General features: G+C 47.4%; 1 protein-coding gene across 1 annotated transcript in view; it reads left to right on the forward strand.

The window, feature by feature from the left end:
• Nucleotides 1-27,195, forward strand: part of ARHGAP33 (Rho GTPase activating protein 33) — a 513,356-nt gene that overhangs the window by 287,462 nt on the left and 198,699 nt on the right. The window contains exons 11-14 of the mRNA XM_030213378.1: nucleotides 15,045-15,093; nucleotides 15,627-15,749; nucleotides 22,026-22,103; nucleotides 22,510-22,576. Of these exons, the coding sequence (XP_030069238.1) occupies nucleotides 15,045-15,093; nucleotides 15,627-15,749; nucleotides 22,026-22,103; nucleotides 22,510-22,576 (317 nt within the window). The remainder of the gene's footprint in view (nucleotides 1-15,044; nucleotides 15,094-15,626; nucleotides 15,750-22,025; nucleotides 22,104-22,509; nucleotides 22,577-27,195) is intronic.

Here is a 27,195-nt window from a genome sequence, read left to right on the forward strand (position 1 = left end):
CATTAATATGTTGTTTTATCAAATTCACATTTTTAATTGTTTAATCATTTATTTTGGTTATTTATATGTTTTTACATGTTTTGTTATTAGACCCCTGAGGTAGGCGTTGTCTAACACCAAAACACGGCCCGTGTTGGGTCATCTGTTAATAAAATACTCCTGTTGTCTCAGTCTTGAAGGCCCAGTGTTGCTTTTTTTGTTTGTAGTTGTATATGTAAAAATAATCTTCAAAGCAAATAATGTGTTCATCAGCAGGCACTGAGCACATAACTTGCTTATCTGTTGTATATTCAAAACTGTATTGATAATATTAGGTTGTTTTAAATCACTTAGGGGTCCTTGTACTAAACTGCAAGAAACTGGCCCTGCAGTAGTGGTGGGGCCGTTTTTCTCATGTGCCAGGGCCCTTTTAACGCCACATTGTAAGACCCCCTAAATGACCACATATTATATGTTAATAATAGACTGGGTTAGGGGTGGAACGGAGATTGTGCTAAAAATCATCTGCCCGATATTCAAAGTGATCTTTAAATAGCCCATTGCTGCCTAACCACAGATATTCAGCTGCATTTAACTGGACAATGCTGCTGAATATGACTACTGACCACCCCTTGGGTGGGAGCAGTCCTTGGGCAGAGTTTGGGTGGGGCCTTGGACAAGATGGTACTTAACCAGTTGGGGACGTATTCAGATGGCTAGCTGGTTAAGTAAGTGGCTCCTAACTTTAGCCTCAGAGAGAGCTTACTGGGCACTGGTCTGAATATTGACATGTTCATTATCTTGTCTTTAGATTTAAGCTTACTTCTCCTTAACCATTCCTGTTCATATTTTGATTTGTCTATGGTCTGTGAAGTAACACTGTATTTTCTCCTCTTCAGCTACTTGTTTTTCATTGTTTTCTGGTCGAATATTTTTTTTCTTATTTTGCAAATTCCGTTGCCTCTTTCCCCCATGTGCTAGTGGATTCTTGTTCATTGCAATGCCTGTCCAAGTTTAGGAATGAAGACCAGCTGTGTCCCTTTACTTTCATAAATAAGTGCTTTTTGATTATTGGAGTCTGTTGCTATAAAGTGTGCCTGAAGGCCCATGATGGTAGCTTTATTTGTGTAATATCTGGTTTATATTCAAAACGATTTAACCAGCCAGAATGGCCACTGACTGGTTAAATCGCTTGTTTGGAGCTATTCATTAATTTTCATCAGCATTTAAGTGGTTATTGCCGCTGAAATTAGCCGGTTACGCCCAAGCTGCAAGCGTGGCTATTTTGGGGACGTTCGGGCAGAATCAGTACTGTCCGTTAAGTGCTGATATTCAGCATTTAACTGGCCATGGTTACTGCATAATTGGGACTGTATAAATTAGAGTCTTATCTTACGCAGCAACCCAAGTCCATTTAAATTCTGAATATTGACTTAAATCGGCCATGTGTTTAAATGGGTATTCAATGTCAGAGACCATACATGATCTGGTCTTGAATATCCAGGAATAATGTCTGCGATGGTCAGCAAAATGCTCATTGCCAGCAGCTGAATATTACCCCTATATTTAAATAAGGACCATTGTGCCCTTAACTCTTATGATATACAATATTCTATACACTGATTCTGTCATAGATGGTGGTTTTTCTCGTTCTTACATCCAGTTTTTTCAAAATTTTTATGGGATGCCAAAACTGACTGAGAGCACTCGGATCGCCAAACTAATTGGTAGTATATATCTTATTTTGTGCTTTATAGTACTTTTCTTTTTTTTTTTTGTTCATATAAATTTTTATTGAGAAAACCGCATAAGATAAATTCTCCGTAACAATACACCTTTTACAAAATCATAGATTAGCAACAAGTAAACATCATCTCAATAGCTATTCCACACTCCCACCTACACCTATTACCCCCCTCACCACCCATACCCGCATCATGGAGGTGCTGAACTATGAGTTTGTAACTGTTCATAGGGCTGCCAGATTTTGTAAAGGCTCCCAATCGGCCTCTCTGCATTGCTGTCAATTTTGACATTTGATACAAGTAGTTCGACTTTTTGAAGATATCACCTGTATCTCCGGACTGTTTGCTGCTTCCACGCTCTGGCAACGCTATTTTTGCCGCTGTCAGGTATGAGTTGCCAGTCTATGATGAGATGCTGCAATAGCCGCCGGCTTAAAGTGAAGAAGACAGTTTTCTGCTTTACAAGGATATGGCTGCTGGAGAATTTGACTTATCAAAGATGTTACCGCCTTCCAAAAGTCTTGTATCTTTGCACAGTCCCACCAAATGTGCATGAATGTACCCCTGTCTCCACATGCCGTCAGCACTTCAGCAGATGACTCAGGATATATACGCTGTAGCCTATCTGGCGGTATAGTACCACCAGTAATATAGTTTGAAACCATTCTCAATCATGGATTGCGCCAGGGTGGTTTAAACAGATATCCATACCCGCTCCTCCAATTTGCCCGCGTGAATGAGCACTGAAGGACTGCCTCCCATCTGTTAATATAGAATATTTGAGGATCTGCTCGTTGTAGCAGGGCTAGGTAAAGGTGAGACACACTGCCCCTGCCTCCCCCCCCCCCCCAGTGCTACTTCTATTCCTGTTTCCGCCATCTCCAGTTCCTCTCTAGCTCGGAGAGAATATAGTTGCGCACACAACAATAATAGACCTGATCTCTGGCAGGCAACCCGTATTCCTCCTGGAGATCTTCAAATCTGACCACCCTCCCATTGTCCCACAGCTGCCCCAGTGTTCTTAACCTCGCTTGTGCCCACTGCCTATACACCAGTTCAATTTTGCCTAATGGGAAACCCGGGGCCCGGCATATGGCGGTCTGCAGTAAATACTGTCGCTCTGGAAACCATCGCCTCTTAATTTGATACCAGGTGGATATTAGGTGACTGATGCCCATCGGAACTCTTCTTCCTATGGCCCTCAACTCCCTCCCCGGTAGCCACAGTATATCTCCTAGTGATCGTGTTCCCACCCAAGCTCTCGCCCAATGTAACCATTTTTTATTAACAGTAGGGTTCCAATCTGCCAATATTCTCAATTGTGCCGCCTGATAATAAATAGAGAAATTTGGAACTCCCATGCCCCCCCTCACATGTGGTTGGAACATTATGGCTCGCCGTACACGTGGCGGGCGTTTCCTCCAAATATATGCAAATAGCTTTTGATTGAGTTGCGCAAAGAAACTACGGGGGATCGGGATGGGAAGTGCCATAAAAAGGTACAGTAATTTGGGGAGCATCATCATTTTAACTGCGTGAATATGCCTCATCCAGGAGATATTCAGTCCCTCCCATCAATCAAGCTCCACAATAGCTCTGCTACCTTTATTGGAAAGTTCGCTTCATACAGGTCCTCCATTTTTCTGCGTGATCTGCACCCCCAGATACTTAATAGATTTAGTTGCCCATGCAAAGGGAAAGGCTGTGCGAAGTTGTGACAACCCCTGACCGGGGACCGTTATATTAAGAAGCTCTGTCTTTGTGATATTTACTTTAAATCCTGATTGTACCCCATATTGCCTCATTAATTCCACTGCTCTCCGCACTGAGGACTCCGGGTGAGTCAGGGTCAGGAGTATGTCATCCGCGAACAGCATAAGTTTATGCTCCTTCTTCCCTCTAATCACTCCCTTGACTCCAGCATCCACCTGTATTGCACATGCCAAGGGCTCAATGGAGAGGGCAAATAATAGGGGCGAGACCGCACATCCCTGCCTAGTTCCTCTATGGAGTTCCAATGGCTTGGTGTATGATCCATTAATTTTTAGTATAGCCAATGGGGCCCTATATAGTAATTGAAGCCATTTCAGATAACGTCCCCCTATCCCTACTTGTCTCACCACCGCAAACAGGTACGATCATTCCACCCGATCAAACGCTTTTTCCGCATGCGTCGAGAGTAGAACAGCCGGTACCTGCTCATCTCTAACCTGTTGTATGACATGCAGTAGGCATCTAATATTATCAAAGTCCTGATATCTGCTATAAACCCTCATGAATTAATTTAGGCAGGTACTATTTGCAGCCATTTCGCTAAGATTTTTGTGAATATTTTATAGTCTACATTAAGGAGAGATATCGGTCTTTATGATCCACACTGTTGTAGATCTTTCCCCGCTTTCAACAAGAGGGTTATCGCTGCTAATCGCCACGAGTATGGTAGCTCCTGTGCCTCCTCAAATGAATTGAAGAGCCTTAACAGTAGGGGCACCAATAATGACACATATAATTTGTATACTCATGGAGAACCCATCTGGGCCAGGTGCCTTGGCATGTGGGAGATCTGAGATGGCCCATTTAACCTCCTCTAACGTTACTGGTGCTGAAAGTATCTCCCTTTCCCCCTGCGACAAAGAAGGAATAGCTATCTCCTGTTCATGCGTTTCCATGCTTGACGAGCTTGACGCCAGTTCCGACTCATAGAGGTTAGCGTAAAAGTCATAGAAGGTTGCTTGAATTTCCTCTGTCTGAGTGACCGTCTGACCTAATGGGGTCTTAATACTACTGATAAGGTTACGATGGGCTTGCTTTTTAAGCTTATTAGCTAATAACCTGCTCGCTTTCTTTCCATACTTGAAATATTCCTGCTGTAACTGCGTGGCTAACTCTGCCATCTGAATCTCATTAAGCTGTAGCCTACATCTATGGAGCTCCTCCAAAGCCCACCTATCGAACGGATCTCCTTTATGCTGTCGCTCTATTTGCCTTATAGTTTCCCTAACAATAGATTCCTGGGCTTCCCTTTTCTTACCAGATGGGCCCTTAATGAAATTAACTGTCCCGCAACACTGCCTTTAGGCCCTCCCATAGGCTTGCTGGATGGGATCTCCCCCACATCATTGAATTCAATATATCCCTTATATACTTTCTCTATGATCGAGAGCATTTTCCGGTTCTCGTAGAAGGGCCTCATCCAATCGCCAATGCCGCCCCCCCCCCCCCCCCAATTTTCCTGCAGTCCTCAACCTCATAACTACCGGGGCGTGATCCGACCAGGTGTGCGGTTCAATATGCACTGTCTGTAACGCCTTCGCAACTGCACCATCCCCAGCCGTAGTCTATCCTGGAATATGTTGTGTTGTGTGGTGAAAAGTATGTATAGCCTTCTCATGGGCATGGGGTCGCCCGCCAGAGATCAGTCAGTCCCCACCTAGCCATAAAGGCTTCCAAAGGCTGCTCTATCCCTTTTTAGCATATCCCACTTGTCCAGCCGAGTTGTCTAAGGGGGGATGAACCGTCAGATTAAAGTCCCCTCCCATCACCAATTCACCTTTCACATTTTGCTGCAGTAGTTGCTCTAATTTCCCCTAAAATAGCCCCTGTCCTTCATTTGGTGCATAAATTGTTACAAATGGATACTGAACATTATATAGAGAAGCAATCACCAGGAAGGAACCCTTCCTGCCTTGTCTGCTATGGTTTCAGTATTTGCCAGGGAAGGGCATCAGAGAAGGCCATAAGTACGCCCCCCTTTGTTTTTGATTAGATTACCTGTTGAGTGCATTACCACTGGATAGTGCCTATGCGAGATTAATTTTTTCATGACATTTTTCAAGTGAGTTTCCTGCAACATAATTACATCAGCCTTTAGCTGCATCATATCTTTAAACCATACACTGTACGCTTCATTGGTGAATTGAGGCCCTTAACGTCCTATGTTACACAGTTAAACATTTTCTAAACATCCATTCCCAGAGCTTTAACCTAGTCAGCCACCTCCAGATACTTTGATAATGTCCCCTACCTCCCTGACCCCCCCCCCCCCATTTCCAAACAAGACATGCCCCATTACCAACTTGAAAATTATCCAAGAACCAGGGTCCAAAAAGGAGGAGTCAGTTTATAGACGGAATGTTGACCAGACACTACCACTCTCATTAAATAAATATCTATAATATGTAATTTATGGTAATGGAGAGTTTTCAGAGTATAAACTCACCCAAGCAAGACTACACCAAAATGATTTATGTCTCTAAGGGTGTACAAGCTTCTCAATCATAGAACTTCTCTGTGATTTATATTTAATTATGTGAGCAAAACCACACACCCGTGCTCTTTATACCAACTGGTTAATAACCTAATATGAAAATGGTAAAAAAGTGTCTGGATTAACTATTCCATCTATTGCTCCATCCTACCTCATACACTTAAAAACCTCAAGGAAGTCTCTAACATTTGTAACAGCAATTAGGCATTTATCATTATATAGTTGATTTCTTCCCTCCTGGATGAAAAGTATATCATTCGAGTAGAATATACCCCTTCTGAGTATTCAATGTTGTTTTCTAGTTGGGAAAATTTTCTCAATTGCTTAGCCTTTATCCTTTCCAAAGTTCTTTTTTTCTGCCTGAGGACAAATCAAATATTCTTTTTGTCCCCATACAAGAGCGCTACTGCGCCCTCAATAGATCATAAAGAGTCCGACTCTGCAGGATTTCCTATAAACTTCCTCAGGAACTCCAATATGATATGAACAAAGTGGAATAAAGCAAAGAAAGGTGCCTCTGCTACATCTTGAGACATGTCTCTTATAGAAAGAAGTGACGTCCTCACACATCCGACAGCTAATCCATTGGTTTTTTTTTTTCCCTCCTCCGAAGGAAGCATCTTCTAGCCACTTTTCCGCCGCAAAGATCCAAACAGGGGGCCCCCGTGGACTCTTCTTCCGCTCCCTTATTTGCCAGCATGGGATGCCAACTGCTTTCCAGAGAGTTGCCTTCGCAGGCAAACCTGCGCGTGGGATACCCTCTGCCATTTTGGCCGATTTAATTCGCATCACTCCTGCTTGCTCCTGTTGTTGGCTCGCTTCCTCTGCCCCTGATTGTCTCATGTATTCCTGGGCTTCCTCTAGCGATACCACTCTCCGTTGCTTGCCCTCTTGACAGAAAAGTAGTGCAAAGGGATTTTGCCACTTGTATGGTATCCCCTCTTCCCGCAGCTGTGCTGTTAACGGGCGCAGTTCACTCCGTCTTTTAAGAGTTGTTGCTGATAGATCCTGGTAGATTTCAATAGGATAACTTTCCCATGTAAGTGGGCTAGCCGCCCTCGCTCTTTGCATCACTGCTTCATTGACCTTGTACTCTGTAAAGCAGGCCACTATATCCTTGGGTTGGTTTGGCTTCCTCGTGTCTAGTGCTCGATGGGCTCGCTCTATACAGATTGCAGATTGGGCATATGCTTTATCTGCTGTTGATAATAGATGAGCTGCGATCAACTGCACCACCTCCTCGCACTTGATGAATTGAGGAATCTCGGGCAGGCCTCGAATTCGAATATTGGAGCTTCTGCTCCGATTCTCCAAGTCCTCAGTTTTGTCTGTGAGGTACCTGGCTTCCTCCTTTCCATCCTGTAATTGTTGCTCCATTGTCGCTATGGTTTCCACATGCTCCTCCAAGCTGGTTTCCACCTCCGCCACGCGGTTTCCCAACTCCGAGATTTCCCCTCTTAGCTCCGCGCTCAACTGGGCAAAGTCCTACCGCACTTCTTTGAGATCTGTTCTAATCTCCTGGAACCAGGTACATAATTTAGCTTACACTTCTTGATCGACCTTGGCTCCTTCCTTCATTGTTTCCCCACTTGGCTGCTCTGTAGCTCGCTGCCCCGCGCAGGCTTTGCGGCTGCCATCTTCTTCTGCCTGCATCACCAGACTCCATCCTCTCTGTTGATACGAAAATGCAGACAGAATCAGCGATTTAATCTTCGATACTGACATAACCCGATTCAGCGCTCTCCCTCCTCCCGCGGGCTGTTTTTGCAAACACCAATGTATTGTAAGCTAGCTGTTTTTTTTGGCTGGGAGGCGGGAGCTCCGTTTTTACACCGCCATTAAGATGGGTGGCGTCACTTCCTCCCATTATAGTACTTTTCAATATGTTTCAGTCTTCTGTAGTATTCTTTGGTGATCTTTTCTCTCAATTTATGCTGGATTGTTGCATCTTTGTCTAGTCCTAGATATTTATATACACCTTCCTTCTCAAGCTCTCTTAAAGCATATTATCCTCAGCAACCCTCAAGATCAAGATGCTTGGGTTATGCACACCTACTAGCAGAGGGAGACTGAGAACACCTGAGTTTGGATACTGTATTTCTATCCTGTGGAGAACCCCAGCCAGCCAGTATTTCTCAACCTTCAGCAGAGGTTAGACATACAATCTGTGCAGCCTGGCCGGTCTTGTAGGCCCAGTGGGGTACTTTGGTTGTTCTAGGTTTCTTGTTCTTTCTTGTGTCTCTTCTTTGAGGAATTAAAAAAAAAAAAAACAGGCATTCTAGGAGAGTCAAATTGCTTCTGGGGTGTGGGTCCAGTGGGGCCCCCTCTCCTCTTGGTGTGCTAGACCCGGGTGGTTGGGTCCCTCCTCCTGCTCTGCCCTCCAGTTAGAATGGACAGCTGTGTGCCTCGGCTGCTGTGTAAGAATGGGAGCCTTGAGTGCCTTAAACAGCCTCTACCTAAAATACAGATTTTTAGAGGAAAAAAAAATAAAAAGCGCTGTGTGCCGGTTCGTCAGCTGTCTTTGGGGGTGGGTGGGGAACAGGGCTCTTCTTTACTGTGCAGGGAGTGGGTTTCACTTACTTTTGGCTGGGTCAGGGCGCTCTTTACTGTGCTCTCCGCACTCTGCTGTTCTAGGGTTCTGCGGCAATGTGTGCGGCCAAGCTCTTGCACTGCTGTTCATGCTTGCACCAGGGGATAGAGGTACCTAAGGCACAGTGTTGGCTCTATGGTGAGCCAAAGTCAACTTCAGCAGCGGCACTGTGGTGGAGCAGAGCGGTTCACTTCGGCAAAAAATATGTCCCTCGTAGTGGCTGCCTGGCGGGCGCTTTGGCTTCGTGGCTGGTCTGCGGATGCGGCTTCCAAGTCCAAGTTATGTTCTCTTCCCTTTTAAAGGTTCCATGCTTTTTGGAGATAAGTTGGTGCAGGGTGTTGGAGAGGCTAAGGTTCCATTGTTACCAGAAGTTTGGTCGAAGTCGGGTGGTTGTGGTGGCTCGATGCACGACCATTTTCAAGAGGCTAGGTGTTATCAGCCGGGTAGGTCTGTAGAAGCGCCCAGAGGTCATTTCTTTCAGCTGACAGAGTCCTTGGGGGGGGTGGGGGGGGGGGGGGTCAGTGGTGTGCTGGAGCCAGCTCACACCGGCTCGCAAGAGCCAGTTGTTAATTTTTTTTACATCTTGTGAGCAGGTTGATCTGGTAGGCGAGCCAGCTCTCCAGGGGCGGGGCAAGCATGGCAGGAGGGCGCCACAAGCCATGCTTACCGCAGTTTACCTCACCTCTCACAGCCCTCATATGCCTGCGCCCGCGCTGCCCTGGGGGGTTAAATCTTTTATTTACCTCCATCGCAGCGGCTGCAGTGAAAGCCCTGCCCATCTCTAGCCTTCCCTTCGTTCCCTGTCAGTGTCCCGCCTTCTTCTGATGTCATTTCCTCTTTCCGCGAGGGCGGGACACTGAGAGGAAATGAAGGGAAGGCTGGAGATGGGCAGGGCTTTCACTGACGTGGCTGCTGCGATGGAGGTAAATAAAAGATTTACACCACGCAGGGTGGCAGGGACAAAAAGAGGGATGTTGGGGGGGAGAAGAGGGCGGGCAGGTAGACATGGGAGCGGGAGGGCAGGGGAGAGAGGAGAATCGCTGGACATGGATGGGAGTGGATGATAGGGGCAAAGGAGAATCTCTGAACATGGAGGGGAGGGCCCAGGGAGAGAGGAGAAATTGCTGGACATGGAGGGGAGGGCAGGGGACAGAGGAGAATTGCTGGGAATGGATGGATGGAGGGGGCCAAGGGAGAGAGGAGAATTGCTGGATATGGATGGATGGATGAAGGGCAGGGGAGATAGGAGAATTGCTGGATATGGATGGATGGAGGGGGCCAGGGGAGAGAGGAGAATTGCTGGATATGGATGGATGGATGGAGGGCAGGGGAGATAGGAGAATTGCTGGATATGGATGGATGGAGGGCAGGGGAGAGAGGACAGTTGCTGGATATGGATGGAGGGCAGGGGAGAGAGGACATTTGCTGGATATGGATGGATAGATGGATGGAGGGGCAGGGGAGAGGAGAGTTGCTGGACATGGGTGGATGGAGGGGAGGAGAGGGGGAGGAGAGTTGCTGGACATGGGTGGATGGAGGGGAGGAGGAGGAGAGTTGCTGGACATGGGTGGATTGAGGGGAGGGGAGAGGAGAGTTGCTGAATGTGGGTGGATGGAGGGAAGGAAGGGGAGAGGAGAGTTGCTGGACATGGGTGGGTGGATGGAGGGAGGGGAGGGAAGAGGAGAGTTGCTGGACATGGGTGGATGGAGTGGAGGGCAGGGCAGAGAGGAGGGTTGCTGGTCATGGATGGAGGGGAGGGCAGGGGAGAGAGGAGAGTTTCAGGACATGGGTGAAGGGGAGGGCAGGAGAAATTCTGGACATGGATGGAGGGGAGGGAAGACAGGAAGAAGATGCATATGGATGGAGGGGAAAGGAGAGAGAAGAAATGCTGGACATGGTGGAGGGGAGGGAAGAGAGAAGAAGTGAGATGAACATGAATGGAGGGGAGAGAGGAGAAATGCTGGACATGGATGGAGGGGAGGGAAGAGAGAGGAAGAAGATGAGATGAGGGGAGAAAAACTGCACATAGATGTAGAAAATAGGCAGAAGCTGGATCCACTGGACAGTCAAGTCTGCGGAGGACCCAGCTTTTACGTACGGATGTAGGGCAAGTAATGAAGAAGAAAGGAGGAAAGTAAAGAAATAAATGGAAAGGAAGCCCTGGAAACGGAGTTAAGAGGACAGATAATGAGCAGCAGATTCAGATACTGGGCCAGCATGATCAGAAGAACAAAGTTACCAGACAACAAAGGTAGAAAAAAATTATTTTATTTTCATTTTAGTGTTTGGAATATGTCCACTTTGAGAATTTACATCTGCGATCATATTTTGCAATGTATAGCAATGTGTTTTTCTGTTTTTCTGGTATTGTGCTGCATGCAGAGTCTAACTTCTTAGGATTTCAGGTTAATTTTTGAAGAATTTGAAGCGAGGCTATCTTTGTTCTGCAGGCCAAGTGTCTGAATAGGGATCTGTTTCTTAGTTTCTGAGATTTTGATAACACATTGTTTTCCAGAGTTGGCAAGACTGTCTGTTCTCCTAATTCCTGGTCTGTATGCTGATTTGGTTTGTGTCATTTTGGGTATACTGCAGAGATTTTTTTTTCCCCTGGTAAAGGCTTCTAAAACAGACATCATGTTATGAGAATCAGGTGCTCAACGTTAAAAGTTTATTTTTTTATTTTATTTTTTTTGTACCCCGCGCTTTTCCACTCATGGCAGGCTCAATGCAGCTTAGGTACTTATTTGTACTTGGGGCAATGCCCAGAGACACAAGGAGCTGCCTGTGCCTGCAGTGGGAATCGAACCCAGTTCCTCAGGACCAAAGTCCACCACTCTAACCACTAGGCCACTCCTCCACTCCACTTATTTATGGCATTTTATCCCACATTAAACATGAATTAGATTGGAACCTGTGAGCATTTAATGTTTTTTTTCCTGGAGAGAGTAATGCATTGCCCCCCCCCCCAGGCTTTCTCCCTGGCTATAGCCAGCTCTGCAATTTGGGGGGGGGGGGCGCAGAGGTGGACCGAGGAGAGAGCCTGTTGTTAAACATTTACCAGCACACCACTGGGGGGGCATCATGGAGGTTGTGACTCCATTTCAGGAGCTTCCGGTCCAGTGCTCCAGTTCTCAATGAGGGTGCTGCAGTTCTCAATGAAGGTGCTGGGGGTCCAGCCTCTTGTGCAGGTGGGCGCTCAGTTGAGGCAGTTTTACTAGAGGTGGACCCAGTTCACGTCAGACCAGTGGGTTCTTGAGGTGGTTCGCAATGGCTATGTGCTGAAATTTGATTCTCAAATCGCTGTGCCATTCTTGTCGCAAGGCGGGGACGGTTCGGGATACATTGCTTCGGCTGATCTGTCAGGGGGCGGTAGTGCCCGTGCCTCAGAGGGAATGGAGGATGGGTTGCTATTCCATTTATTTATTTATTGCATTGTTTCCCACCTCTTTGCAGGCTCAATGTGGCTTACAATACATCATGAATAGTGGAAATACATGATAAGATAGATATTTAGTATTACAGACAGATCTTGGGTGACATGATTATGATAAGACAAGATAGTAGTCGTGGTTCCCAAAATGGAGAGTTCCTATCATCCCATTTGGATCTCAAACGAGTCAACGGGGCTCTCAAGGTTCCATCCTTTCACATGGAGACATATTGCTCGGTCATTGTTGTGGTGCGGCACGGAGAATACCTCATGTCCCTGGATTTGACAGAAGCTTATCTGCACATTCCTATTCGTGAGGCGCAACAGCAGTTTCTTTAGTTTGCTGTCTTAAGGAGGCATTTTCAGTTTTGTGTGCTACCGTTTGGTCTTGCAACTGTGCCTTGAATGTTTTCCAAGGTGATAGTGGTTGTTGCTGCAGCCCTTTGGAAGCAGGACATTTTGGCCCACCTGTATTTGGACAACTAGTTGATTCGGGCAAAGTCTCATTTGGGAGCGAGAGAACAACCAGTCAAGTGGCGAGCTTTCTGGAGTCTCTGAGCTGGGTTGTGAACTCAACCAAGTGTCATCTGCAGCCATCTCAGTCCCTCGAGTATTTAGGGGTTCGGTTCTACACACTGGTGGAGTGTGTGCTTTTTGCCTCCTACTCGGATCAGCAGGTTGCAGGGTTAGATTCGGCAGGTCCTGTCGGAGACTGATCCCATGGTCCGCTCCTACCTGAAGGTTTTGGGCTTGATGGCAGCTCTGTTGGAGGTGGTCCTGCAGGTCATAGCTCACATGAAGCCTCTGCAGTGAGCTCTTCTTTCCCGCTGGTCTCCACAGAAGTAGGATTTGGAGGTTCGGCTTCCTCTTTTGGGGGCTCCCCAGCTCATACAGTGGTGGCTTTGCACAGCTCATCTGTAAAAGGACATGCCTGTGGAGCTGCTGGAGTGGATAGTAGTCACCTCGGTCGCCAGTCTGGGGGGGCTGGGAAGCTCAGTATCTCAGACAGGTGACTCAGGTCCTCTGTTTGATGGAAGAGTCTCACTGGTCGATCAATCAGTTTGAGACACGAGTGATCCGGTTAGCTCTGGAGTCTTTTTTTTTTTTTTCTACTGCTCCTCATCGGCGGAGCCATATGGGTCCTATCCAACAATGCTACGGCCATGGCCTATGTAAATAGGCAGGGCGGCATGAAAAGTAGGGCGGTCACAGAAAATGTCTTCACGGTGCACGTGGTCAGTGTGGACAATGTGCACGTGGATTTTCTGAGTAGGCACACTCTGGAACCCGGTGAGTTGTCTCTTCGCCAGTCGGTTTTCAAACGCATTGTGGTGAGATGGGGCCTGCCTCGGATGAATCTCATAGCAGTGGCTGACAATATTCATGTGCCTCGCTTCATCAGTCGTCGGAGGGACCCTCATTCCGAAGGGATTGCAGCGTTGATTCTTCTGTGGCTTCCTCAGGTGCTACTCTACGTTTTGTCTGCCTTGGCCCATGGTGGGGTGGGGTGGTTCAGTGGATTGAATGAGATGTGGGCCCGGTGATTCTGGTGGCTCCAGATTGGCTGCGCCTTCCTTGGTACAGAGACTTGGGTCCATCTGGTGATGTAGGAGCCATTGCCATTCGCACAGGCCGTTGGACTTATGTCAGGGTCCCATTGTGATGCCCGACCTGTCTCCGTTCTCTGTTGAGGAAGAGGGATATTTATCCAAGATGATTTCTACAATGCTGCAGTTGCGTAAGCAGCTGACTTCTTTAGCCTATGTGAGAGTATGGTGCATTTTTGAGAACTGGTGCCGGGATAGGTCTTATCAGCCTTTGTGTACTTTCATCGCAGAGATTTTGGAATTTCTGCAGGATGGTTTGGACAGAGGCTTGCCTCTCTGTCATCTTTGAAAGTGCGGGTCACTGGGAAAGTTCAGGGGTTGTCCTTGACTTCTTCTCTGGATGTGGTGCATGCTTCTCAGACCCTTTGGGATTTGAATCTTGTCTTGGAGGTTTTGGTGGGTGCTCTGTTCAAACCGCTTGAGGCGAGCACCTGTAAGGACCTTACTTTGAAGACAGTATTTTTGGTGACAATCTCTTTGGCTTGGAGAATTTTAGAGTTACAGGCCTTGTCCTGTAGGGAACCTTTCTTGTCTTTTTCCAGGGAGAAGGTTTCTCTGAAGCCAGTTCCTTCTTTTCTGCCCAAGGTCGTTTCAGACTTTCATCTGGATCAGGTTATCTCCTTGCCGGTTCTGGGAGATAGAGCAGGGGATTCGGATCAGCTTTGCTCTCGAGGTTGGATGTGAAGAGAGTTTTGCGGTTGGAGGACTTTCATACTTGAGATAGATTGTTTGTGCTGTTTGGAGGTGCGAAGAAGGGGGCGGCTGCCTCCAAGGTGACTGGCTTGGTGGCTGAAGGAGGCAATTGCTTCAGCTTATTTGCTCAAGGGTTGTGAGGTTCCGTTGATGCTTAAAGCACATTCCACTCGGGGGGGTGGCTGCTTCCTGGGCAGAGAGCAGTTTGATTCCACCTCAGGATATGTGCAGAGCAGTGGTGTGGTCTTCTTTGCATTCTTTTGTGAAACATTACAGACTGACTTGCAGGCGAAAGGGGAGCTGCTTTTGGGGCAGCTGTTTTGACTTCTGGTTTCTGAGGGTCCCGCCCTAACGGATTTACTGCTTTGGTACTTCCCAAACATCTTGACTGGTCTGGAGGGTTGCTGAAGAAGGTGAAATTAGGCCTTAACTGCTAATTTTCTTTCTTCTAGACCCTCAAGACTGGTCAAGAGCCCTCCCTGTTTGTTGTGTTTTGCTCGAGCTTGCTGTGGTTGTTTATTAGTACAAAGTAGTACGAAACCAGTCAAAAGGTGCCAGACCTGTTCTGTGTTCCTATTTTCATGGCTGGTGCAGGTCAGTCTGCTGGTTGCGGTCTGTCTGCAGAAGCACAGTTATTTTTTGTGGTGGGGCCAGGTACAAGGGTCTATGATGTTTTTTTCTTTGTTTCTTTCTCTGCTTTATCTGTATACTGGCTGGCTGGGTTTTTGCACAGGATAGATATACAGTATCCAAACTCAGATGTTCTCAGTGTTCCTCTGCTGGTAGGTGTGCATAACCCAAGGGTCTAGAGGAAAGAAAATTAGCACGTAAGGCCTAATTTCACCATAGTTGGCGAGATTGTTTTCCATTATGGAAGGTTGCCTTTGCACATTTGTCCAGACAAAAATCATCCTGACGTTATTTGAGAAACTGTTCCTTCCTCAAAGTCATTCCATCAAGTGACAATTGCAGGAGCTGTGCATCTTCAAGTAACATCACATCTATTATTTGCGAATTATCTAGTAGTCATCATTGCCTCTGGGATGAAAGCTAAATCCACAGCCCAATGAGTTAATAAAAGTACTCAGTGGATTTAATGCCTGACAGAGTAGTGACAGGGTCTCCCTGAAATTTTCCCTTTTGGATCTTGACAAATTGACCATCATAATTCAGATGGAGTGTAGGATAAATGACAGAAAATTATTCAGTGATCTACTGGAAAAATGTCTTTGACTGGTTTATACTATAACTGTATTTATTTTATTTTTTTTTGGGGGGGGGGGGGGGGTAAATTTTTCTCTCATCTTTGTCCCAGATTGATAACCATGGGAACCGCTTGCTTGTCAATGAAGAGGCATCCATCAATGTTCCTGCAATTGCAGCTGCCCAGGTGATCAAACGTTATACTTCGCAGGCCTGCGATGAGCTGTCCTTTGAGGTGAGTGTGCATCGATTGCTGAGTGTAGGACACTGTTGCTGGAGTTTTAGTTGGCATTTCTGTGAGAGAGTTTTTCTAGCTAGTAATGACATGGAACCCTGCTTAGGAATACCCACTTCCATATCATCATGCTGATCAATCCATAGACTGGTGGGTTGTGTCCATCTACCAGCAGGTGGAGATAGAGAGCAATCCTTTTGCCTCCCTATATGTGGTCATGTGCTGCCGGAAACTCCTCAGTATGTTCTCTATCTCAGCAGGTGGTGGTCACACACAGCAGCAGCTCTGGCTAGGTCTCCAAGCCTAATTTTTAGGTTTTGTTGAGTACCTGGGGTTGAGGGCTCTTCTTGAGCAAGTGCAAACCTGGTGGCGCCAGGTCCCTCCTTTTCTCCCCCCTCCCGCTGGCTCCGTAAAAAAAAAAAAAAATTTGGACGTCCTTAAAGGCGTTTATTTCGACGTTTATTTAAACGTTTATTGCAGCTACTCACTGGGACACCAGGTCGTTACAGCTCGGAGCGAGAAGCAGGTAATTTTTACCTTTTTATAGCGGGCAGGGGGTTCCCCGATCGATCTCCACGTGGCCTATGGCGTCGGAGGGCGAGGGCGCGAAGAATCGCTCCCGGACCGCGTGTGCGCTTCTAGCGGGGATGCGGGGGTCTTAAAGTCTGATTCGCCCTTGTTGGGTGTCAGTTCGGAGGCCGGTCAGTTTTTTCCCGCCATAAACACCCATCCCCCGCTGCTCGCCTCCGCCATCTTGGCCGGCCACTCTGCTCGGACGGCTTCTTCTTTGGACCGCCCTTGAGCTGGGAGACGTTAATGCCATGGCCGCCCTGATTTGGGCGACGGCAAAAAAAGCGGCTAAAGTTAAGCGCAGTTCTTCCCACGCGGCTCCTTCGCGGAGTGTCGCGCCGGACGCCATCTTGGATGCGCAGCATGTTTCTCCCCCGCTCTTGCGAGCGCCGGTTGAGGGTGCGTCTAGGGCTGTGGCCCAGGCTGCTGAAGTGCACAGTCTGGGGGGTTTTCTCCCCCGAGTTATTTTGCTGCTGCATCAGCCCTTCCTTATGCAAAACGCTGCCCCTTCTCCCTTGTCCGATAAAGGGGTTGAGGCCCCTGGAAGTAAACGCCCTCGGGTGGATTCCCAGGCCTTAGAGGACTCTGTTTCCTCTGATGTAGATGAGGGCAGCGTATCTGAGTTCTCCCAACGGTCCTTTGGGGATTCCTTGGAGGAGACGATTCCCGCTCGGATGGAGCGGATGACCCCTCTGCAGCGCGGATCTTTCGCTCAGAGGATTTGCCCAACCTGTTAGTGCAGGCCATGAGCATTTTGAAGATTTCCTCTCCAGAGGACGTCTCTCCCTCAGCCCCTGTTGGCTCCGCCATTATGCTGGGGACGAAGCGCCCGCCTAGAACCTTCCACGTGCATGATGCCATGCACACCTTAAGTTCGGCTCAATGGGATGTCCCGGAAGCGAGCCTCAAAGTGGCTAGGGCTATGTCCCGCCTCTATCCTTTGCCTGAAAGTGAACGGGAAGTCTTTCTTTGGCCTACCGTGGATTCTTTAATCACTGCGGTGACTAAGAAAACGGCGTTGCCGGTGGAAGGTGGCACGGCCCTAAAGGACGCCCAAAACAGAAGATTGGAGGCGGCCTTAAGGTCGTCCTTCGAGGCGGCTGCCCTTAAGTTTGCAGGCCTCAGTTGCGGCTCCTATGTGGCCAGGGCGTGCCTCACAATTGTGCAGCGGGCTTCCCCTCGGATCCTTCCTTGAGGGCTGATTGGCCGGCCCTGGAATCGGGCTTGGCTTATTTGGCAGACTTACTGTTTGATGTCTTGAGAGCCTCGGCTAAGGTATGGCTCAGACAGTCTCTGCGCGGCGGTGGCTTTGGCTGAAACATTGGTCTGCTGACCACGCCTCTAAGTCCCGCCTGGCTAAGTTGCCTTTTAAAGGCAAGCTGCTCTTTGGGGTTGAGCTGGACAAAATTGTGACCGATCTCGGCACGTCTAAGGGCAAGAGGTTACCAGAGGTCAGGGCTCGGGCCAGTGCTCGCCCCGGTATCTCCAGAGGACGGTTTCAGGAAGCCCGTCGGTACTGCCCGGGCAAGTCAGGCTCCTCTGCCCCCTCTTCCTTCAAGAGGAATTTCTCCCCCAAGCAGCATTCCTTTCGCAGAGACCGCCGTCCCGGAGGTGCGCCCTCCGGTCCTCCCCCAGGGTCTCGTACCCAATGACGGGGTCCTGGTCCATGGCCCCAGTGCAGATTGGAGGACGCCTGTCCTCGTTTCTGGGCGAGTGGACCAGGGTAACTTCAGACGCTTGGGTGCTGGAAGTCATCAGAGACGGCTACAAGCTAGAGTTCTGCCGACCCTTAAGAGACGGGTTTGTACTCTCTCCCTGCAAGTCTCCGGTCAAAGCTGTGGCAGTGCAGCAGACCTTGGACAATCTGATCCGCCTGGGTGCGGTCGTTCCGGTGCCAGAAGATCAGCTTGGCAAGGGACGTTACTCCATTTACTTTGTGGTACCAAAGAAAGGAGGTTCTGTACGGCCTATCCTCGACCTCAAAGGGGTCAATCGGGCCTTGAAAGTTCGGCACTTTCGCATGGAGACTCTCCGCTCTGTTATAGCGGCAGTGAAGGCAGGGGAGTTCCTGGCATCCTTGGACATCAAGGAAGCGTACTTGCATATTCCCATCTGGCCTCCTCATCAACGCTTTCTGCGTTTTGCAGTCTTGGGCCGACACTTCCAGTTCAGAGCCCTCCCGTTCGGGTTGGCTACTGCTCCGCGGACCTTCTCCAAAGTAATGGTGGTCATCGCGGCCTTCCTGCGAAAGGAAGGAGTACAAGTCCATCCTTATCTGGACGACTGGTTGATCCGAGCCCCCTCTTATGCAGAGTGCGGCAAAGCTGTGGACCGGGTGATTGCTCTTTTGAGCTCCCTGGTGTGGATCATCAACTGGGAGAAAAGCCAGCTGCGCCCGACTCAGTCCCTGGAGTATCTGGGAGTTCGATTCGACACCCAAGTGGGCAGAGTGTTCCTGCTGGACAATCGGATTGTCAAACTTCAGGCTCAGGTGGACCAGTTCCTAGTAGCCTCTCCGCTTCGGGCTTGGGACTATGTGCAGCTGTTGGGCTCTATGACGGCCACGATGGAAGTAGTGCCCTGGGCCAGGGCTCATATGAGACCACTACAACACTCTCTGCTGCAGCGCTGGACTCCGGTGTCGGAGGATTATGCTGTGCGCCTTCCCTTGGACCCAGCAGTGCGCAAGGCGCTGAGCTGGTGGCTGAAGACAGACAAGTTGTCTGCAGGGATGCCTCTTGTGACCCGGGAGTGGATTGTCGTCACGACAGATGCCTCTTTGACGGGCTGGGGAGCCCACTGCTTGGGAAGGACAGCGCAGGGGCTCTGGTCTCCTGCAGAGGCAAAGTGGTCTATCAACCTCCTGGAACTCAGAGCCATTCGGTTGGCGCTTTTGGAGTTCCTCCCGGTACTGGCGTTGAAGCCAGTACGGGTCCTGTCGGACAATGCCACGGCTGTGGCCTATGTCAACCGCCAGGGAGGTACCAAGAGCGCCCCTCTAGCCAAGGAAGCCATGAATCTATGCCAGTGGGCGGAAGCGAACCTGGAACAGCTGTCAGCTGCCCACATTGCCGGAGTCATGAATGTCAAGGCGGACTTTCTCAGTCGCCATACCTTGGATCCCGGAGAGTGGCAGTTATCGGCTCAGGCGTTCTTGGACATCACGAAGCGCTGGGGCCAGCCGAGCCTAGATCTGATGGCGTCATCGGCCAATTGCCAAGTGCCGCGCTTTTTCAGCAGAGGACGGGACCCTCGATCTCTGGGAGTAGATGCTCTTCTCCAACAGTGGCCGACACAAGAGCATCTCTATGTGTTCCCGCCCTGGCCCATGTTGGGCAGGGTACTAGACCGGGTGGCAAAGCATCCGGGCCGGATAATCCTGGTGGGTCCGGACTGGCCCAGACGTCCCTGGTATGCGGACTTGATCAGGCTCGCAGTGGACGACCCTCTGTGGCTGCCAGTGGAGCAGGGCCTGTTGCATCAGGGTCCCGTGGTGATGGAGGATCACTCCCCCTTTGGTCTTACGGCCTGGCTATTGAGTGGCAGCGTCTGAGGAAGAAGGGCTTCTCAGACAAGGTCATCGCCACTATGCTGAGAGCGAGGAAACGCTCTACTTCTACTGCTTACGCCAGGGTTTGGCGTACTTTTGCATCGTGGTGTGAAGCAGGCTCACTTTCTCCCTTCACTGCTCCAATTTCTTCAGTGCTGGCGTTCCTGCAACAGGGTCTGGAGAAAGGCCTGTCGCTCAGTTCCCTTAAGTCCAGGTAGCGGCTCTGGCTTGCTTCAGGGGCCGCCTGAAGGGTGCTTCCCTGGCTTCGCAGCCAGATGTGGTACGTTTTCTCAAGGGAGTTAATCACCTGCGCCCTCCTCTGCACTCAGTGGTGCCTGCGTGGAATCTCAACCTGGTGCTAAGGGCCTTGCAGAAGCCGCCTTTTGAACCCTTGTCGAGGGCATCTCTGAAAGACCTGACGTTGAAAGCAGTCTTTTTGGTGGCTATCACTTCAGCCAGAAGAGTTTCCGAGCTCTAGGCACTCTCATGTCGAGAGCCTTTTCTGCAGTTCACTGAGGCAGGAGTGACTATTCGCACAGTGCCTTCCTTCCTGCCCAAGATTGTTTCTCGCTTCCATGTGAATCAGCAGCTCTGTCTCCCTTCCTTTCGTAGGGAGGACTACCCAGAGGAATACTCTGCTCTCAAATATCTGGATGTGAGACGAGTCATCATCAGATACTTGGAAGTGACCAATGATTTCCGGAAATCGGATCATCTGTTTGTCCTGTTTGCAGGTCCTCGTAAGGGTCTGCAGGCTGCTAAGCCTACAGTGGCAAGATGGGTCAAGGAAGCCATTGCAGCGGCTTATGTGGCCGCGGGGAAGGTGCCGCCTATCCAGCTGAAGGCTCACTCCACTAGAGCTCAGGCGGCCTGGATGGCAGAGGCCGGGTCCGTCTCCTTGGAAGAGATTTGCAAGGCGGCAACTTGGGCATCGGCCCATACCTTCTCCAGCATTACCGCTTGACTGTGGCTGCTCGGGCGGAGGCCCGGTTTGGAGCTTCAGTGTTGCGGTCAGGGATTTCAATGTCCCGCCCTGGGTGAGTACTGCTTCGGTACATCCCACCAGTCTATGGATTGATCAGCATGATGATATGGAAGGTAAAATTATGTATCATACCTGATAATTTTCTTTCCATTAATCATAGCTGATCAATCCATAGCCCCTCCCAGATATCTGTACTGTTTATATTCTGGTTGCATTTCAGATTCAAGTTAGTCTTCAGTTCCTGTTCAGGAGGACTTCGTGTTCAAAATTTTTCAATTGGATTCTTCAAGAGTTGAGACGAGTTTGTGTTACAGTGAGCTGCTGCATTCCTCTCCCCTCCGTTTTACGGGGCTGGATTGAGACATAAATTCTGCCGGCGCTCCCTCCCGCTTCGTGCGGCTGTAGGGCAGCTTTGTACCCCTCCCGCTTCGGCGGTGTTAGGGTCAGTCAGCTCCTCCCGTGGTTGCGGTTGCAGGATAAGCCAGATCCCCCCGCATCGGCGGGGTGGTGTCCCTCCCCCGCTCCGCGGGGATGAGCTGGACGGATTCCCCGCCCCAACTGGTGTGGGGATGAGCTGGGTTAATTCCCCTCCCCCGTTTCGGCGGTGGTGAGCTGGGCAGAGTGTCCCTTTGTGGGTGTAATTCTCTAAGTGCTGAGTCCTGCGGATGGAGCTTGGATATCGACATACTGAGGAGTTTCCGGCAGCACATGACCACATATAGGGAGGCAAAAGGATTGCTCTCTATCTCCACCTGCTGGTAGATGGACACAACCCACCAGTCTATGGATTGATCAGCTATGATTAATGGAAAGAAAATTATCAGGTATGATACATAATTTTACCTTGGAGTCCTGGGGAAGTGGCATTCCTTTGATATGCTTTGAGAGAAGGGGAAGCTAATAGTGAGGTTGTTGAAGATCATTAATGAAATGGGGTTGGGGGAACTGGGAAAGTGGTGGGAGGTTCAGGGTCCTCTGTGGAAGTGTTAGAATGTCAGACAGTCTTGGCATAATGTGGTGGAACTGGGGTGACAATTGAGCTTTAGGATGCATGTGCTGATTCCCTGCCTCCTATGCAATTGGGCAGTAAAAGGAGGAGGAGAAGAGAAAAGGAGCACATTTGACTACATCCTCTTCCTGTCTTATTAACATCTTTTTGCATTCTTCACAGGTTGGGGACATTGTCTCTGTCATTGACATGCCCCCCAAGGATGATACCAGCTGGTGGAGAGGGAAGCATGGATTCCAGGTGGGTGGTGGGCAGAGAGTGGAGAGAGGGACATAGACAATGATGGGGATTGGGGAGAAAGGAGAGGGGGAGAGTAGCTGTAAAGTGAAGCTGGTTTGAATGAGAAAAATCTAATGGAGAATTTTAGTGTAGGGGATAGAGGCCAAGAAAGGGAGCATAAAGAGGTTTAAAAGGAACTGAGTGGCACATGGATATGAAGAGGGGACCATGATAAGGGACTGGAATTGGATGAGAAGGAAATGGAAGGGACTGTGATTGAGTTGGCAGGTGGTCATGTGGCTAAGTGAATGAGTGGTCGTGTAATGAGAGAGGCAGAAAGTTTTGTAGGTTAATGCTAGATGTAAAGTCGAGGGTTTGAGCCCCCAACATAACTGTAGTTCCTCATCTCTATCTTTGTCCCTTCTAGGTGGGCTTCTTCCCTAGCGAGTGTGTTGAACTCTTCACTGAGAGATTAACCCCTGGATTCAAATCTGGTAATTCCTCCTTTTTCCTGACACTTGCACATTTCACATTCCTGCATTCCCACAGCCAGAATATTTTCTTCCCAAAACTCTTTATATATAGTAAAGAAAACCAGTACAAGTAAGGCTGTATATGTAGGTCTTGATATGGCATAGAAGGAGTACTGAAGGTCAGGTTAGGGGGCATTAGTGAGTGTGTGGGTCTCAGTACTGAGATAGCAGGTGGTGCTACAGATCAGAAAAAGAAGAATGCAAATCCTATAAGTAGGAAAGACAAATGACAGATTATTCGTTTTCCACCATGTCAGCCACAACTGATAAGTTGGGAGATACAGAATCCCTAATTCTAACTATGTTTTCTACCCGCTTGGCCACCTTAAGGATATCACATATGATCACACCCAAATCCTGCTCCTCTTTTGAGCACAAACGTTCATGGGTACCAATGACATAGGAAAATGTGAGAGAGAGGTTCTGGAAGCCAAATTTACCACTAGCCATACTTCTAGCCAATCAGAACCTTAACCCCTACATATATGCGGATGATGTCACGATCAACATCCCGTTCAAAAGTAACCTAAACGAAATAACCAACGAGATCAACCAGAGCCTCCAAATCATGCCCTCTTGGGTGGACTCATTCCAGTTAAAACTGAACACAGAAAAAACTCAGTGTCTAGTTCTCACTTCCCAATACAACACAAACAACTACCCTACCATAACCACACCATACTGCACACTTCCTATCTCAGAAAATCTGAAAATTCTTGGAGTCACTATTGATCAATACCTCACACTCAATACCCACGTGAAGAATATAATGAAAAAAATGTTCTACTCGATGTGGAAACTCAAAAGAATAAAACCTTTTTTCCCAAGAAACATCTTCCGTACCCTAGTACAGTCATTAGTGATAAGTCATCTGGACTACTGTAACACTTTGTACGCAGGCTGTAAAGAACAGACCATTAAAAAAACTCCAAACAGCCCAGAACACTGCAGCCAGACTCATCTTTGGAAAAACTAAATACGAAAGGGCGAAACCTCTAAGAGAGAAACTACATTGGCTACCACTCAAGGAACGAATTGAGTTCAAGATCTGCACAACCGTCCACAAAATCATCCACGCAGATGCCCCACTCTATATGTTAAACCTAGTGGACCTACCGCCTAGAAACGCCAAAAGATCAGCCCGCAAATTCCTTAATCTGAACTTCCCCAGCTGTAAAGGAATTAAATACAAACAGTCATACGCTACTACTTTTGCGTATAAAAGCACACAGATATGGAACGCATTACCCTTGGCTCTGAAAACTATGGACAATCTTACCAGCTTTCGCAAATCTTTGAAGATACATCTCTTCAACAAAGCCACACTGACCCCGCAAATAGGTGGTAAAATGTGGGATACAAATGCAATAAAATAAATAAATACAAAAGACATCCTTAATAAATCATTCCTCAAACTACTCAGGTGCATCAAAAAAACACCTCTCACAATACCTTACCTAGCACCTTGCATCTAAATCACCTACCTTCAGCCTATTATTGACTGTATTTAAGATCATGTAATGACTACATCATAACAACACTCTGTAAGCCACATTGAGCCTGCAAAAAGGTGGGATAATGTGGGGAACAAATGCAATAAATAAATAAATAAATACATAAAACTCAAATCCAGAACCTCTAGGGCCCAAGAGATAGGCAGAGCTCCGGAGTCTCAATGCATGGATGAGATGATGGTGCAGGGAGGAGGGTTTTAGATTTGTTAGGAACTGGGCAACATTCTGGGGAAGGTGGAGCCTATTCCAAAAGGATGGGCTCCACCTTAACCAGGGTGGGACCAGGCTGCTGGCATCGGCATTTAAAAAGGAGATAGAGCAGCTTTTAAACTGGAGACTGGGGGAAGGCCGACAATCGCTCAAAAGCGCATAGTTTGGAATAAGGTATCTTTTAAAGATATCACCAAAACAAGGAAGATAGGGTATTCCGATAGTGAGGTTGCAAAAGAGACTGTAGTAGATCAGATGTCCTTAAATAAAAATAAAATCAGACAAGAGATTGCAATTTAATACAATCAATTACTGAGCATGAGGTAAATAGGAACAACAAACATAGTTTGAAATGTCTATATGTGAATGCCAGAAGCCTAAAAAATAAGATGAGAGACAGAATATATTGAACTAAATGAAAAATTAGATATAATAGGAATCTCTGAGACCTGGTGGAAGGAGGATAACCAATGGGACACTGTCATACCTGGGTACAAATTATATTGTAGTGATAGGGTGGATCGAATTGGTGGAGGGGTAGCATTGTACGTTAAGGAGGTCCTTGAATCAAATAGATTGAAAATTCTATAGGAAACAAAACACATCTTGGAATCCCTGTGGATTGAAATGCCATGTGTAAAGGGGAAAAGGATAGTGATAGGAGTGTACTACCGTCCATCTGGCCAGGATGAACAGACAGATGCAGAAATGTTAAAGGAAATTAGGGACGCAAACAATAATAATGGGTGATTTCAATTACCCCGATATTGATTGGGTAATGTAACATCGGGGCATGCTAGGGAGGTAAAATTCCTTGATGAAATCAAGGACAGCTTTATGGAGCAGCTGGTACAGGAACTGACGAGAGAAGGAAAAATTCTAGACCTAGTCCTTAGTGGAGCGCATGATCTGGTGCGGGAGGTAATGGTGCTGGGGCTGCTTGATAGCAGTGATCATAATATGATCAGATTTGATATTAGCTTTGAAGTAAGTATACATAGGAAATCAAATATGTTAGCGTTTAACTTTAAAAAAGGAGACTATGATAAAATGAAAAGAACGGTGAAAAGAAAACTTAGAGGAGCGACTGCAAGGGTCAAAAATTTACATCAGGTGTGGATGCTGTTCAAAAACACCATGCTGGAAGCCCAGGCCAAATATATTCCATGTATTAAAAAAGGAGGACGGAAGACCAAAAGACAGCCGGCGTGGTTAAATAGTGAGGTGAAGGAAGCTATTAGAGCTAAAAGAATATCCTTCAGAAAATGGAAGAAGGAACCGAATGAAACTAATAAGAAACGGCATAAAGAATGTCAAGTCAAATGCAAATCGCTGATAAGGAAAGCAAAGAGGGACTTTGAATCAAAGATTGAATTGGAGGCAAAAACACATAGTAAAAATGTTTTTAGGTTTATTAAAAGCAGGAAGCCGGCAAAAGAATCAGTTGGACTGCTAGATGACCGAGGAGTAAAAGGGGCAATCAGGGAAGACAAAGCCATAGTGGAGAGATTAAATTAATTCTTTGCTTCGGTCTTCACCAAGAAAGATTTGGGTGGGATACTGGTGCCGGAAATGGTATTCGAAGCTGACGAGTCGGAGAAACTTAATGAATTCTCTGTAAACCTGGAGGATGTAATGGGGCAGTTCTACAAACTGAAGAGTAGCAAATCTTCTGGACCGGATGGTATTAATCCCAGAGTGTTGCAGGAATTGAGATAGGAATTTGTGATACTTCAGGAGTCAGACAGCACACACCAGTATGAGAGAGAAATCTTCTTTATTTGCCAGCAAACAAAGCAGGACATCAGTTCTAGCTCTCTTCTCTTTCTCTCAGCTCTTTTGTATCATGTGGCTTCTGTCTCAGCTGCTTCTCTTCTGCTGTCTCTCCTGTTGTCTTCCAGCTTTCTTCCTTTCTTCTGACGTAAACTGCTTCTGCTCTTACTTAAATACAGTTTCTATCCCCCTCCTAGCCTAGCCCCCCCTTACTCTCCAATTGGTTAAGGAATAGATTGGTCACTTTGCCTCAACCAATCATTACTTTTGAAATATCAGTTACATAGGTTTGGTATTCCTCAAACTGACCTCTAACCTGGGGCCCCTCAAGCCAGACAATATGGCACTAGAACTCTTATATTCTCATCATGATTAATTTCTCAGCTATAGCTTAAATTGCTTACTGGACTCTGGCATTCATTAAAGAGGTCAAAAGTCAGTCTTACTTAATAGCATACAGATATACTTTCAGGACTATTCCTACAGTTACCTATAATTAATCAAGACTTTTCCTGACCTTTTTCACCTATCAGCTTATACACAGAACTTGCTAGGACCACAGAAAACTCAAAACACATGTTGGCCTCTTCACTGCAGTCTTTGCTTAGAAAATACAGCAGAGAGTAACATTAGATTTAAAAAGGTATTCTACATTTAACTACACAGAGTAAACATATTCTAAAATGAGCATCCTTATAAGACATATTCTAAATATCAAAAACTTGTAAATACTAATCTATTGCCTCTCTCTCTAAATAGTATTTTCTATCTTGTAAACTACAATATATCTGGCTCATGCCAGAGCTTACAAAGGCTGCTCAGCATGCCTAATAATATACAGATGTTGAGCTAGCTTTCATCATTCACCAGGGTGAAAGAAATTCCTGTCTCTGACCTTTCTAACCCAGCCCGGCAAACTAGACTTCTAGTAATCTGAACCAGCCTGCATTCCTTTACCTGCAGGACTGAAGAGAATTCAAACTTCAAGCTTTTAATATCATTTCTTATGTATATATAATTATGCCCATGGCTGCCTCATTCCCCCCTTTGAGACTAAAATCAGCTTATGCAGAGATAAGTCTC

The sequence above is a fragment of the Microcaecilia unicolor genome, chromosome 8, assembly GCF_901765095.1.
Source record: "Microcaecilia unicolor chromosome 8, aMicUni1.1, whole genome shotgun sequence".
NCBI lineage: Eukaryota > Metazoa > Chordata > Amphibia > Gymnophiona > Siphonopidae > Microcaecilia > Microcaecilia unicolor.